This window comes from Numida meleagris, chromosome 5 (assembly GCF_002078875.1).
Source record: "Numida meleagris isolate 19003 breed g44 Domestic line chromosome 5, NumMel1.0, whole genome shotgun sequence".
NCBI classification, from domain to species: domain Eukaryota; kingdom Metazoa; phylum Chordata; class Aves; order Galliformes; family Numididae; genus Numida; species Numida meleagris.
In genome coordinates, this window is record NC_034413.1 from 19386264 (window position 1) to 19401273 (window position 15010).

The following is a 15010-nucleotide window of genomic DNA, read 5'->3' on the forward strand; positions in this document are numbered from 1 at the left end:
AGCATTAAAATGACCTTGAAATGTCTTCCTCAAAGGATATTCACAGCACACAAGAGGAATTTATATTAAAACTCATCTTGACATGAAGGAATTGATTTCAGAACAAAATATAATTAACCATTCCAAGGGAAGGTGGACCATGATCTAATAACAACCTTATCTGCCATGAAACTAAACCCGTTTGAGTGGATAAGGTCCAAAAAGATGAAATCAAATAAGAATCACACCAGCCAGGAGAGAAACATAAAGGATCACTAAGATCTGAGAACCATTTAAAAACACCACATCAGCTACACTACAAAAATATTACAAAACACTACCAAAAAAACTTAATACTATGCTGGGATAAAGTCTGGATGGGGGCAGAAGCTAACTGTAAGAAATCCCCAATACATAAACAGATGGAAAAGACAGAAAATGTAACTATGAGTAGATAATGTATGCTAGGAAGTAGAAGAAAATTATGTTGGAAGCAAGAGTTTACAGAATGTCCCAGAGACTCAAAAAGAGGTTCAGAATAAACAGACCTAGCAAAGGTCTTCACATTTTACCAAACAGGCACACTGAAACTGTTATTAAGAGGGCAAAAAAGATGACACATCCAATCACTATTTCCATTCTTTTTTTCCCCCTCTTTAAATAAAAAGTCTGACGTCCTACTGCCTGATGGAGAAACACTTCAACAGTAACAAAGGACCATGCTGAATAACAACGACTGAGGTCAGAGACTTGAAAATCATTGTGCTCCTATGAAGTGCACTGAAGAATTTTAGACCAGTTTTTTTATTCTAAAGAAAGAAGTTTCAGGAAGAGTAGCTTGCTGGACTGTTGACATTCATCCTCAGTATGCCTTGCAATATAAAAGGAAACTCTACAGGACAGGAAGAAAGATGCTGTGACAACATTTGAAAAGCACAAACATGATGGCTGGGACATCTGCCTGTCAAGTTCACAGTAACCCCAGAAAAAATACTGTAATGGCTGATATGAGATTTTATTATTAAAAACATAGTGCAGCACATAGCATCAATCAGTACAGACTGATGATGATGTCTTCTCAAACCAGTTCAGTATGATTCTTACAAATTACAGGTTTGATTACTAAAGACTGGAAAACATGTTTGAATGAGATATTTTATAGACTCAGTTATGTTGCTTAACAAGTCGCAATCTATATCACACTCAACAAAAATGTGATTATAAGGTTCTTCAATACATCAGGCTACAGTATTACAAGCCCTGACGGGCAGAGGCAAGATATACTCAAGACAGAATAAAATTGTTGTCTGCGAAGGTAATTAATCAAGTGAACAATCTGACATTCCTTGTCTCAAAGCCAGTGTGTGTGGACCACCATATTATAAATTTCTTTGTCGTGCTCTTAAAATCTACATACATAAAGTATCCTTGTGAGGCACACACACTAAAATGCTCCAGATTTACAGCAAAAGCTCACCAGAACAGTAACCCTGCTTAAGGAAGGCAACAAAAAGTTTTGAGATAAAAAGGTTGTCTCAGATAAAACATTTGGGAATTCAGACATCCTCATTCAGGAGAACAAAAAGTTTCTTCAGATGCTGGCAGAAAGGAAGAGATATAACCCACTCACACGAGCGATACCATCAGCTGGGCTACAGCACAATAACTATCTCTGGAGCTAAAGACAGTAGTCTGTTTAATAGAGGCACTGAAGAAAAGAATATACATGTCATCTGCAAAGGAACAGACCAAGAAATGCTGGTAAGTAGACTGATTAAAATGAGTGCAAGCCTTGCCGCTATTTCCTGATTTTTTTTCTTTGCAAAACACAGGTTGCAGCATTGCAGATTGAACTTCTCCTCCTCCTATCCTGGAGTTTCCCAAGTTCACCAGAAATCAAAGCAAACTGGGACTGCATCTGTGTGGACCTTCACAAACTAGTCTTTGGTGATGCAAAATCAAATGTGAGGCTGAGGTAATGCCAGTCATTAGGAGAACTAAAAAGGAGAAGAAAAAGTTTCCCTCCAACACCAGAGATAAAGAGATGCTACTATCCATTCAGAAGAAGCTGCTGTGAGGTGGAGAAAGATTTGTATGAGCAGTCTTGTGTTTATTAAGTTGATTTGTTCATACACAAATCTAGAGCTCAGGGTGTACTGCAATGAGGGTCTGAGTTTAACAAGTTGTGGATGGAGGAACAGACTGCTAAATTCAAACATACTGGCAATCGGTTGATTTACTACTGGCTAAATATGGCTGCTTCCACACTGAAGTAGCTGAGAAGCAGCTCATCCCTTTTCCAGTGAATGAGGACCTACCTCAAGTTATCTTGATTCTATTGACAGATAGATAACAGTATATATACCCTTTCCACCGTGACAGGGCACCTAATGAGGGATAAGCTGTTACCTGCAATAACTTAATACGCCCCCTTAGAAACATCTTCCCCAACATCGAAGTAGCTACTGATCCACAGGTACTAATTAGAAAAAGTAGGCATTGTGCCACACTTCTAACCTGTCACCTGTGTGCACCTGGAGCATGCTGCAGTCCCTACACTTCCTGAAGGCATCTTTATTATCCGTTAGTAGTATGGACTTCATTGTCCATGGCACACACATACCTAAGTTCCTTGCAGTTTTAACAGGTTACTCAGTTTGAACCTAAATATCTATCTGGAAGTCTCCTTACCTCGATTGTGCTGCAAGAGGACAATAGTGGGATTGACGATTGTGGTAGAGGGATAGGCAGAAGATGACTTGTTGATTGATGTGAAGGAAGTTGGATAGTCAGTGCCACTGCTAGGCTGGGACACTTCATTTAGCGCAGGACCTGGGTCCTGAAAAGGAGAGCAATACGTTATCATCGGCATGCAGGAAAGCTGCAGCACTGGGAAAATCTGGGAAAAAAAAAAGCCATTTGAGATCGAAGGAGAAGCATAATCACAGTAAATTTTAGTAAAAAGGCTTAAGCATGAGCATTACCTTGCTCCATGTACATACTCTGCTTCTTGTTAATGCAATTAGTTTGCTAAGGCAGTAGTATAATTCTTTGGTGTTGGGTTTCACAACTCCAACCCCAAAAGGAAGCACTAAATTAATCTGGCAGGCTCTGTAGAGCAAACACAGGGTGCCAGAAACAAGCAACTCTAGTTGTAAGAAAAGAGGCAGACATCCTTCCCTGATACATACACACACACTTTTTTTGGTTGTTGTTTTAAAATGATTCCTTTCATAGCAAGAATCAGGCATGCAAAACTCATGCAGTTCTAGAGTGAAACATTACTGTAGCTGGTTTGGTAAGGAAGGTCCAAGAAATAAGGTTAGCACCATCACTCAGGAGACCGTGTGACGTCCTCATGGTAAAAATCATGAAAAACAGACAAATGATAAACAGGACTCTATTAAGGAAGATACTCAACGTAACTTTGCTGCTGGAGCATGGATAGCAAGCTACTCTTGCCTTCCTAAAGCAGCCAGATCCATTGTTTATGAATTTCAAACCCACCTTTGGTATCACCACAGCCCTGGTTGTCCTGTAGAAATACAGGCTGTGCTCACAGGGAGACTTATTGATCCTTGAAAATTCTCAGTCTAAGGACATCAGGCTCTCTCTTTAACTTACTGTCAACAACAGTGAAGGGGCGATGGCCTAAGAATGCGTGCAGCAGTTTAGGCTGAGATCTTTCAAAGCTTCTCACAGAATCTGCATGCACAATTACAATTAAAGTTAATGGGGAATAAGCATCCAAACAGAGTGAACTTGGAATTTCTGCATTCTTGCTGCTCCACTGTCAGACTGGAATACTGCAGGCCACCACTGCTCCGTGAAACAGGGCTGAGCATTCAAATGGGAGTTCAAGTCAGTACTGAAAATAAATAAGTACACAGACTATTAATCCAGAAGAATCTGGAAAAAACCACCTCTCTGGGTTTTTATGGCTAAGTGAAGCTCAGTGCCCTCATACCCACCAGTGTCAATGGAAAGGACTTACAGGATAAGGTAAGGGGCCAAGGAAGGGCCAGATCTCAAACAAGTTATCGTGAGAATAGGCCATAAACAGAAGCAGCATCTACAGTAATTCCAACCTAGAGGGGAAGTAGAGCAAAACAATCCTGTTCTGCTGGATGAAGGTGTTCTTCCTTCAAGAAGCATCCTGATCAGGCCATAGATATTTCATCAGGGCAGAACAGAAGGTTTCTGATCAACAGTTTTCAGAAACAAAGTTCTCCAAGACAGAGACCTCACCCTATTTTGCTGGCTTGGGAGAGTATTCCAAGCAATGCAATTTGGGAGAAGGGCATGGGACTCCAGGAGAAGTAGGAGAGATGGGTTTGAGCTCCACTTTGATAACTAATGTATAAAGAACCCCTAAAAGAAGAAGGGTGTCAGGTCAAGTCAGGCTTAGGAGTCCCAGCTAAGTCATCAAATTGGGTAAACAAAAAGCACTAAAATCACTGTGGAAAACAGCTCTGCGGCCACGTGAACAGAGCATGCACAAAACTAAAGTTTCAAAACTCTCAGCTCATGAAAATCAGGTAGACCAAAATTTCTACTACTACCCTAGTATTTGGATGCCTGCTGAATTCTCCTAGTGCCTGCAGATAGCCTCCATAACAATACTTCAACTGCTCTCAGCAGTAAAAGCCCACTAATTCCAACAGAAACAGAAAGGCCAATGCCAAGAACTTTCTAAAATATCATCCTCAGCTGTTTTTTCCTTCCCCCCCCCCCCCACCCCCCCCAAACCCCATACACCTGTTTGGGGCATCACTTTGACCTCTATAGAGTCAAAGGCCAAAGAAAGTGCCATTGTAAGAGATGGAGGTTCTGCTGAGCTTCCTGCTTACCCTCATGAGCAACCATATAAAAAAGCTGGTGTTTTTAAGACTTCTAGTATCTGATCCTCCTTGTACTTTTTGCCTCCTCCAAATCTTCAACAGAGAGCTATTTCTCCTCCTTGTTTGAAAGGACTTTTTAATAGAAGGTGATGAGTTTAAAGAGAAAATTATCTAAGCCAGGAAGAACATAGCAAAGTTCAAGTTACAATTATTGCAGTACTTTTTGAAAATTTCGAAGAATTCAGTCAAAGACAGGCAACTTGGTACTGAAGAGACGCTCTGATCCTAACCTATCCCATGGTGCCCACGTTCTTGGAAGAGCCTCAGCTCAGTAACTGATAGTATTGCTTGCAGGTCATTGGATATCAGCAGCAATCTTACATCGGCTTCAACAGGAATTTCTGTAGAGACCATACAGTCTTACGGCTCCAAGTGGAACAGAAAGCCAACCCTAACCTTTAACTGGTCTGCTATTACTATTTCCAGTGTTGTTCAAACACAATTAATGATGCTATTAAAAGAGCCTGAAGAGATCAGTTAGTTGCAGCTATTCTGTTTACACAGAATTCATCATTAGCAAAGCCTGGTGAAGACTCCTAAAATGTGCAACATCTAGCAGAATGGATATAGAAGTAGACAGTCAATAAAAAGTTCAAAGCTGCACAGGGCAGGCAATATGCATGCACTAGCATAGGACATAAACAAGGTTTCAGTTGTCATGCTGCTAGCAGGGAGTGAGTCATCACTCTTCTCAAGTTTAGTAAGCCAAGGAGAAAGTAATTTTAATCTGGGAATACAAATTTAGGACAAGAGTGAGAAGGGTACTTGGCAAGCTTACTGTACGTGAGATGACTCCAGTGATTTCAGGCTTCAAGCCCCTGTGCAAAACCCCCGTAACTGGAGGTACAAGCGAAGGTGGTGTTGAGAAGAATGGCAGTTTCGGGTAAACAGAGGGTAACGTGCCAGACGCAGAGGGTGCTTGGTTATGGTGGGAACCCCTCTGGAGATGTGGGGGAATGAAATCATCTAGAGTCGGAAAAGTCAAGGGTGTGCCAGGAGGAAGAGTCTCAGGGAATACGGAGCCTTGCCCGAAAGGAACCAGAGGCGGTGGAGGAGTGCTGGAGCTGCCTTCTTGCTGTCTGTCTGGATTAATCTGGACAAGGGGGACTACTATAACCCCAGGCTGAGTTGTGGTGGCAGTGGCATCCTGTAGGAAACAAGGTGTTGTTATGCAAAGGGGAAGATTGGAACTTTAGTCCAATGCAGCCATATAGCGTCATGCAAGGATGCACCCCAAATAATACGAAGACCCAAAAGACTTTCTTTCCCTAGAGAAACGTATTTCTTCAGTCTTTCAGCCGTGGCCTCTGTAAGCACACACAACTTTTCACGAAAAAAAAAAAAACAACGAAATAGCATCTTCCTTCCCCTCACCACCCCTCTTATCTTGTCATTTGCAGAGGCTAAATCAAACCACAAAGCAGTGCTGCACTCACCCATCACTTGAGAAGCACTAACCAACACGTTACAGAGTTCGCTTCTTTTACACCTCCCTAAAATAGCAAGATCTTAGCCAGTCCAACCCAGCCCCCTACAAACAACATGCACACACAAACACACAGATCAGTGTTGGGGAGACATGAGGTGTTAAATATCACAGAGTAGAAGACCACAAAGGCTCAGGTGGCGTTATCAGATGCTCAGAAATTAGGAAGGATGGGGATAAAGCATTAAGGAAACATTATAATGAATCAAAGAACCATTCAAATGGCTGAAAGAAAACAAGGTTATGTAGAAAACATGTACCATGCTGCGTCCCACTGCCTTGTATGGTGACTGCCGCTGCTGGGTAAGGTAAGGCTCTTTTCTCATTCTGTCCTCTGTGGCAGCTGTGCTCTGGGGCTCTAGCACTCTGTCCCTCAAAGCTTGCGGAGGTGACGACTGAGTCCAGGAGGGCTGGCCCGGATCAGAACTAACTGCGTCTTTATTGAGGACAATGTAAAAGTACGGCCTGGGAGGAATAGGAGGAGGAGGAGGAGCAGGAAGAGCTTTTCCCGTGGCAGAGAAAACAATATCGGTGGCTGGTGCCTGAGTGACCTCAGCTCCCAAACTGGTGCTGGCTGATGGGTCATGTGTGGTGCCAGTGGAATTTTCAGATGTGGCCGAGCAAGTGTTGTTAGATAAACAAGCTACATATAGTCTGCTGACCTTTTTATCCGCCTTCGTCTCATGACTGGAATTCATTCCAGCCTTACTATTGGGATCTGCCCTGTCAGGGTTGCATTGTAAGGATGATGCATTTGATGAGGAGCTACTTTCCAAGAGTGGCTGCCCAACATGCACCATATCTCTGGGACCTGAAGAAGGAAAATGCCCTGCTGGCAAGCCTTGCTTCCCACTGGGGACTGCCCCATAGGGGGTGGGTGATGAGAAGTAACACCGTGCACTGGCATTTAGTGATGCGCGCTGAGCAGAAGGCTTGGGTGCATTCAGGTACACACAGTCCATAATGGGCACTGGCAGCAGGTTGGTTGCTTTAGTGTCAGTGCGAGGACGCCATGCAAAGCTTTCCTCTTTGGGGAGAGGAGGACGGGGAGGAGGAAGGGCCTGCCCAGGCAGAGTCCAGAATTAAGAGAGGGAGAGAGGAAGCAGCACAAAATGAAAGGAAAAAGGAGGGAAAAATAAATTGGAAGAATGAATTCGGTCATTAGATTTGGGTTAAGCAGGTTTTAAAACAGCAAGAACAAAAAGCAAATACAGTATCTGGAAGGCCAAGGCAGAACTCACTCACATCATCTCGCAGAGCCTCTCTCAGCACTCATCACTGCAGCACACAAACATTACCCAGCTCTAAATCCCTGCCTACACATTTCCATATTAAGATTTAATATCCTGCCTAACTAAACCCAGGCGTATGTCAGTGTAACCAAATACTTCTCAGCACCAGGGACATCTGATTTGCAAAGCCAAATTCAGAGTTCTAGGCCATCTCCACTGCACATTAAGTGCACTGCCAAAAGATGAACATGAAGAAGTTTTGCCAGTGCTAATGAAAACAGACGTGAATACAATAGATCGCAGTTGACTAAGTAAAAAGTCAGCATTTATTGCTACTGAAAAGCTGGCTCTTGAATTCTCTTCAGGATTTCCCAGTCCTAAAAATGCTTTTGGCAAAATCAGAATAATTAAAGTTTCCCGAGGAACTGAGTTAATAAGAATTTGCCTTCAAAGTTAAGATTGCTACAGAGAAATTCTGTTTCCAGTGAATTTTGATGGAGTGGGAGGGTTGGACATAAATAAAAATAAGCAGCTGACAGTATTACTGGTTTTGGTACTTCACAGCTAATTGCAGCTCCAATTCCAAACACAGTGAATTTTTGCTGAAAGACAGATTGTTTCGAAGTAAAATAACTGCAGTAGAGAGGTTTTACTTTTTACTTGGTTGCCAATAGCCAAAAATGATAAGCTGCTGAAAAGAATAAACAAAAACACCAGCCTAGTGAACAGCAGCTCCCTGCATTCTTGCTAATTAACCATTTGGAGACTATACAAGTATGTTTCACACATACATACCACTGCTGTATTTTTATGGGCAAAGAGTGGCTAAATCACTGCTAGAGTAGCCAAAATCAGAACTAAGATTCCCTAACAGCCCACAACAATCAAACATGAAAAAGTACCACCTGTAAAATTCATCCACACATAACAGGTTGGGGTAAGCACCTATTCTTGTTAGATGGATATATATCTAAAATAGTTTCATAAAATTGAAGCTACTCCTGTCCTCACGCTGCTCCTCTTTCACCTTTGTCCCTGATGAGGGAAGACTGCAGAAGTGTGCTGGGAAGTGCTTCTTCTGAAGGGCTTCTGGTTTTGGAACAGGCTCATCTTCTTTTGGTTCCTTATAGAAAGTAGCTTTACTGTGAAGAATTCAGCACCACAGCACTTTCCTATGTTAGGCTCACTTTATCACTGCATTACCATACAGTGAAAAATGAGAAAATTATGAGAAAATACAAATTATCTATCTGCAATTGCCTTTTCTCATTTTGTTCCAGTTCATCTTAGTTTGGTCAGTTGTCCTTGCTACCTCTGTAAGGAGTACTACATGCTTAAGTCTTCTCTCTGTTCATCAGTAAGATCAGCAAATGGCTACAGGACCAGCTGTAAATGTCACACAGTAAATAGGTCTCTCCTTTAGGGTGCCGCTCCTTCCCATGTCTTCATGAGCTGTGCCATCTTCCACTTACAATTTCAGGAACAGTGTCTGTTCTGTGGCATTACTACAGGTCCCTGATGATGGGAGCAGTCACCCTGATAGGGGACAAGGCTTTCAGGAGACTTCCATTTCACACAAGAAAACAGTTTCTAACAAAAGGTTTACTCATCAGCATTCAGACCACCTCTTTGCAGACCAGTCACTCAAAAGGATGAAGTTACACCTTCTTTTCATAAATTCATTTCAACAATTTATCTTAAGGTACAAATAATCTTTCCCTTGTCAGTCCTAAAAGGCTTGCATCAGTTACAGTGTTAAAACTGAAAGGCATTTCCTCAATAACTTGTTTCCAATGTCAGGTGTATCCTAAATAACTTACTTCAGCCTGCGCAACCTCTAGAAAATAGACCAACAAAAAAGACAAATGGAAGGCTACTTCACCTTTTTCTTGCAATTGTTGTCCTTCTTCATCCACCAACGAAACACTGTGGTCTGTCTGAACACAAGAGCTCTACAGCACTCTGCTGACATCAGTGTTGCCCCCATTTTACAGGAAGGAAAAGCTGAGGCAGAGTAACTTACCCAAGACTGCAGCAAAGTCTGGAGTTCAACCCAGGACTCCTGCCCATGAATCCAGTGCTTGAACCCAGAAGATCACCCTGAGAGCCGCAGAAGAAAGGCTTACCTGTGGCTTGCTGTCTGAGGAAAGGTTCGGACGCACACTCCTATAACCCTTGGCAGCCAGAGAAGATGGTTGTGCATCCCCATTGGCATCAGTGTTGGGTGACGATCTCCAATCATCTAGAACGGAAGGCAAAAAACAACTCAGATGACAGAGGATTCCCTCCAGCTACAGAATGATTGAAGGAGGGGATTTTTTCTTCCCTCCTGACAAAAAGAAATACTTCCAAGAAAGTAGCAGAAGCAACAACATAAGCAGCCAATGTTTGTACCTGTTTCTGTGTTTTCTGGCTCCAGACCTAAGCATTTCACAGAAAAGAGAGAGGACAGGCATAAAGGAAAAGGAAGGGAAAAAATAAAAATAAACTGTTACGTTTATAGAAAATATGTACCAATTGGAGTAAAGAGTCGAGTTACTTCATTTCACACATAAAATGCTCTCTGACTGGGCTGCCTAATTACCATAGAGACCAGCCCCAAACATGATGCCCTCCTCGCTTCTGACCTTTGTAAACACAAGGCAATTCATTCAGAGCAATGAAGAAACAATTGTTCATTGACATTCTTATTTCAGAGGCAAAAAGGCAGCCCAGCTAGCTACTTTCTAAAGCTGCAGCTTCATGTCTGAACACCACACGCTATTGGGAATGCAGGGACTCCATATTCAGCCCTGATACAGCTGATGAAGACGTTTCTACCCTTGTCAACGCCACTACATATGATTAACAGGGACACAGGACTCTCAACAAACAGATCAGGTTTTGCAGACTAAGTGCATGCACGTGAAGGGAATTTAAAGACAATGTCACTTTACAAGCAAGTCCCTGCATATAGATGCATTTGTTTCATCATCTATTTACCCACCTCCCACTGGGCTCCTCCCCACTACCTCTCCTCTGCTAGTAGTCATTTTGCTGTTAGATGCAAAAGGCTCTTTCAGCTCCAAAGTACATTTCATAAAGTGATTGAGAGAATAAGCAAAGGAAGTATTAACGACCTCATTTCCATAGTAATGGGCTCGCTGCCATTCAGGCTGCCGGAAATTTATGAAGCCATCAGCAGAGAGGTGAGAGGCAATGGTGGAGGGCAGCAGCATGAAAAGAGGGAAGGTCAAGGGTAAAGCAGAAGGGGAGGAGAAGACAGAGCAGAAAGTGGCACACAGGGGCTGGAATTAATGGAATCGCTCTTCCTATAACAATACATCCAGAAACGATGTGTGCTTTGCTTTCAGGAGCAATTTTGACCCCCCATCCCCCTCAACAGCATCTTGCCTGTGGGAGTTCATCCTCTCTGCCAGACCCATTACACTGGCCAGGTTTATTATGCTTTGCCTGTCTCCTACAATTAAGTAATTACACTTCTGCTACTGAATGATGGCAAAGCTCTGTGGCGACACTGTCTGTCTGGGATGCCATCCCTGCTCCCTTGACAACCCAAGTGAATGCAGTGGTGGCAAGCAGCACCACCCGGCCTCTTTCTGGCCTATTTCGGCCAGGATAAAAGGAAGTGGACAGGAGTCTGCCAGGACAGACAAAACAAAACAACCAAACAGCCACCACAGTAACAACTAGATGAGAATTTTTGCTGCTCCTGGTAGCAAAAAGGACCTGTAAACAAACTTAAGTCAATGAGAGAGTGGTCACGCACTGGGAGAGAATAGGAGTCCACCTCCCTCCTTGGAGATGTAGAACCTGGTCTGGTTTTTGAAAAGAGATTTCCAACTGTTACAGGACCTCAGGCTTTACATTTTAGTTTAAAAATCAAATAACAAGAAACCCAGCCCAAGACCCTGAACTGACCTCACACGATGTTATTACAAGGCAACATATTCCAGTTAATTTTGCACCACTTCACTTACTTTCAGGTTTCTCAGCATCCTGAGGACATGGTGAAGAGATTTTCTGACTCCCTTCACAGGGTGGAGATGCCCAGAGGGTCACAGCTCCTTTTCCACTGCAGACTTTAGTGGGATCCGTTTCTACAGGAAATGCACATGCACAGAGAAAACACATTGAAAGAGACGATACAAAGCTACTAGGAGCCATCAGAGCTTTGTGGAGTAATTTTAGCATGGCTGCCTCTGAGTGAATCGATCTAGTAATGTTTATGTTGATGAAGATTAGCTCTGGATTTAAAGCATTGAGAATTCAAAGCAGTTTCGTATTCAAGTAACTGATGAATGTAGAAACAAGTTCTGCGTCAGTGTAATAGAGATAAGAAAACAGGGAAAAAGGATGAGTGGTTGAAGCAAATTTCATGGGTCCTTTTGCTTTATTTGGTCTACTCTGCATGTAAATATTCCATCAGCAGGACACTATTATACCTGTGGCTCTTCTGCTGGGATGTCCAAGTGGTATACAGCAGCATGATTTGTGTGCTTAAAAATGCCTTATGTGCAGGCTGAGATAGAAAAAGTCTTATGCTTATTGTAGGACAAAATCTTGTAACTGTGAATATGATCTGCAAGCTGCCTCCTTGCCAAGTCCCCCAGTTCCATGACAGCGTTGTATCTTTTTGATGTAGGAACCCAAATGCCATAAAGTAGAAAGAAATTTAACAGATCATGTCAACTTCCTTGCTAAGGCCCCATTCAGCACAGCTTCTTGTGCACTTCAGTCCATGGATTTGGGTTCTTTCTTCCTGTCCCCTTATTCAGCCTTGAAGTTCTGTTTTGTTATTGCTATCTTCCTGCCCTTATTTAAAATCTTTCCGGAGAGTTGTTTCCTTTAAGATATCCGTAGAAACAATATGCCTAAAGAGACTCTTACTTACCCAACCTACTTCCACGGGAAAACACATCACCTCCCCTTCTTATGCACTATCTACTACTGCCCTGCAGCTGCCATCAGCCTTTTCACTTTGACCTACCTCAACAGAGGTGCTAGTCCTACCACGACAATGCACAGGGAGCCTGAAGGGGATCTGAGGATGTGCCGTGTTGCACAAGTGACAACATGATTATTTTTTATATCCACAGGTAAGGATCAAGTTGCCTCTGCACCAGAGGGATGCAGCTCCTCTTTGGGAGCTGTTATCATAATGACAGTTATGCCTCCAGACTGAAGGGAAGAGGTAGAAGCTCCTGCTTATTGCCCAGATAACAGCTTGTGTTTGCGCAGATCAGCATCCATTGGCTGATTCCAGTAAGACACCACTCATTACATCCACACCCAGACAATGCCTACAGACCATGACAGCACCTCAACCAAGGTTGCAAAACACTGCCACAACATAATGAAACATAAAGAGTGGCAGATGGACAAGAGCAGTAGGTGGGAAGACTCATTGCACTTCAGGCACCTGGCACATACTGGAAACCCTCAACACTGGAATCACCATGGTTCAAGCTTTTACTTGGGCTTCCAAAACTTTAAGGCCTTCCCTAAAAGGATAGTTTCAGGTAGCAGATCCACATGTATCAAATGCTGCTTAATCCTTAAACATACCAGCTTCACACTCAGCATCACACAACAGATCATGCTTTAGAGTCGTCCACATGGCTGTTGAAATAGAAGCTGATTTCTCTGACTGAAAAGCATTTGGTATGTCTGTGTGGATAGTCCCTTCCCTCCTAGAGGCTGCTTCAATGCTGCAAATTAAGTAAAGGGAAAAATAATAGAAAAGAACACTTGATTCCCTACTTATTCTACTTTTTCTCCATTACTAAGAGTGGATCTGCTACTTGAAGCTACTCTTTGTGAGAAAGCCCTAAAGCACTGGATACAGAGTAGGGTTAGGAGATGCTCTTGTCGAGGACTATTAGCTGTCACTCACATACACACAGCACAACACACAGCCTCAGGACTCTACAGATCCACGTTCAAACCAGAGCAACAAAGTTTATGCTCTGGGACTCCAGTTCCAAGAGTACTGTAGCTACAAAGCATAGACATGTTGATGGGAGTTATCAGGACAGAGAGTAAAGGGTTGCCATTCTTCTACACTCTTCACCTGCATGCCCTTCACAGGCACTGCAAAGAGTCAAAAACACCTAGAGCGCACAGTAGAAATGCCTCTACCATACAAGAGGAGAAAGGTCCTGGAATTGTTCATTGGTCTCCATGAACTGCTGGAGTCCAACATCCAGCTTAGAAGTAGTTTTTTTGAGACAAATCTTACACTAAGTCTTAGACTGAGGTTCAAGAGATGTTAAAGCTCTTCACAGAGGCCAGATCTTAATAACATTTTTAAAGCTTAGGAAAAGCGTATCAGCATTTTCATGAATTAGGGCTCTAGAGGTTGCAAAGTGGCTGGTTCTTCTTTACTACACAAGCCTCTTCTTGCTCCAAGGCTATAGCAAAATGAGCAAGAGGAGAAAATGCCTTCAGCACCTCCTGCTAAAGCCCTCCTTACTAAACACTTTGGTTCATTCTTTCCCTCCTCTCCTTTCTAGTCAACATTTTGATCCTTAGTCATTAAGTAGCCGAGCAAGTGAAAACATTTTTCCTGATCATTTTGGCAAAAATGAACAGCGCACCTGGAGGAGAGTGAGAGCATGCAGCCTGCGAGTACAAGGCACAGAATTAACAGAGATGGCTCTAAATGCTCTAATACAGCAGAGTGCACATTTTGCACTGCACACTGACATAGCTCACTTCTGAATTAGGGATACACAAAAACATAAGAGAGGAAAAACTAAGTGCTCTGTGCCTGACTCCTCTTGTGTGCTCCATTTAGATGCACAGTTTTGTGTGTCAGAACCCTTAATGATACAGGAAGGTGCTGGGACTGACATCTCTGCAGTGAGTAAGGAGAGATGTACGTCAGGACACAGAGAACTTTCCCTACCAAAGCAGCCTATTTTCATATAGCGCCAAATCAAAAGAACAGGAATCGCTGAAAACTCAATAAAATCAGAACACTTCAAAAAGAAAATAAAATTGACAGTGACAAATGCCCTCACAATTTAAGTCAAAAGAAAGAAAACAAAGATCCAAATTTCTCATTAGAGGGATCCAGCAGATGGTACCAAACACAATGACATAAGCTCCTTACTTAGTGCTCGTGTGCGACAGATCAGAAGAGACGAGCAGTATCAGCTAGCCTGGTACGACTGCTCAAATCCAGCAAAGTACAAAAATAATCTTGTACTTTTAGCAGGAAAACAAGTGTTAGGGGGAGGGGGTAACAGAGAGCCTGACATCTTTATTTATCCCTATAAAGTTTCTCTAATGTCAGTGCATGCACTGAAAAACAAAACCGTCCCACATATGTTGAACGATGCTTGAACGTGTAAAATACCACCTCGGATATCTATTTACTTTCATAAAGACTAAAGATGCGCACGAAA

The 15010-nt window shown here is 42.7% G+C and overlaps 1 protein-coding gene across 36 annotated transcripts in view; it reads right to left on the reverse strand.

Moving 5' to 3' along the window:
* The window catches only part of SORBS1 (sorbin and SH3 domain containing 1), a 163132-nt gene that overhangs the window by 48755 nt on the left and 99367 nt on the right, over window positions 1-15010 (reverse strand). For 27 of the 36 annotated variants that reach the window (XM_021398263.1, XM_021398256.1, XM_021398276.1 and 24 more), the window contains 5 exons: window positions 11579-11698; window positions 9725-9840; window positions 6627-7427; window positions 5659-6027; window positions 2671-2818 (listed from right to left, as the gene is read on the reverse strand). In XM_021398263.1, the coding sequence (XP_021253938.1) occupies window positions 2671-2818; window positions 5659-6027; window positions 6627-7427; window positions 9725-9840; window positions 11579-11698 (1554 nt within the window). The remainder of the gene's footprint in view (window positions 1-2670; window positions 2819-5658; window positions 6028-6626; window positions 7428-9724; window positions 9841-11578; window positions 11699-15010) is intronic. The other 9 variants (XM_021398281.1, XM_021398280.1, XM_021398284.1 and 6 more) reach the window with 3 other exon arrangements.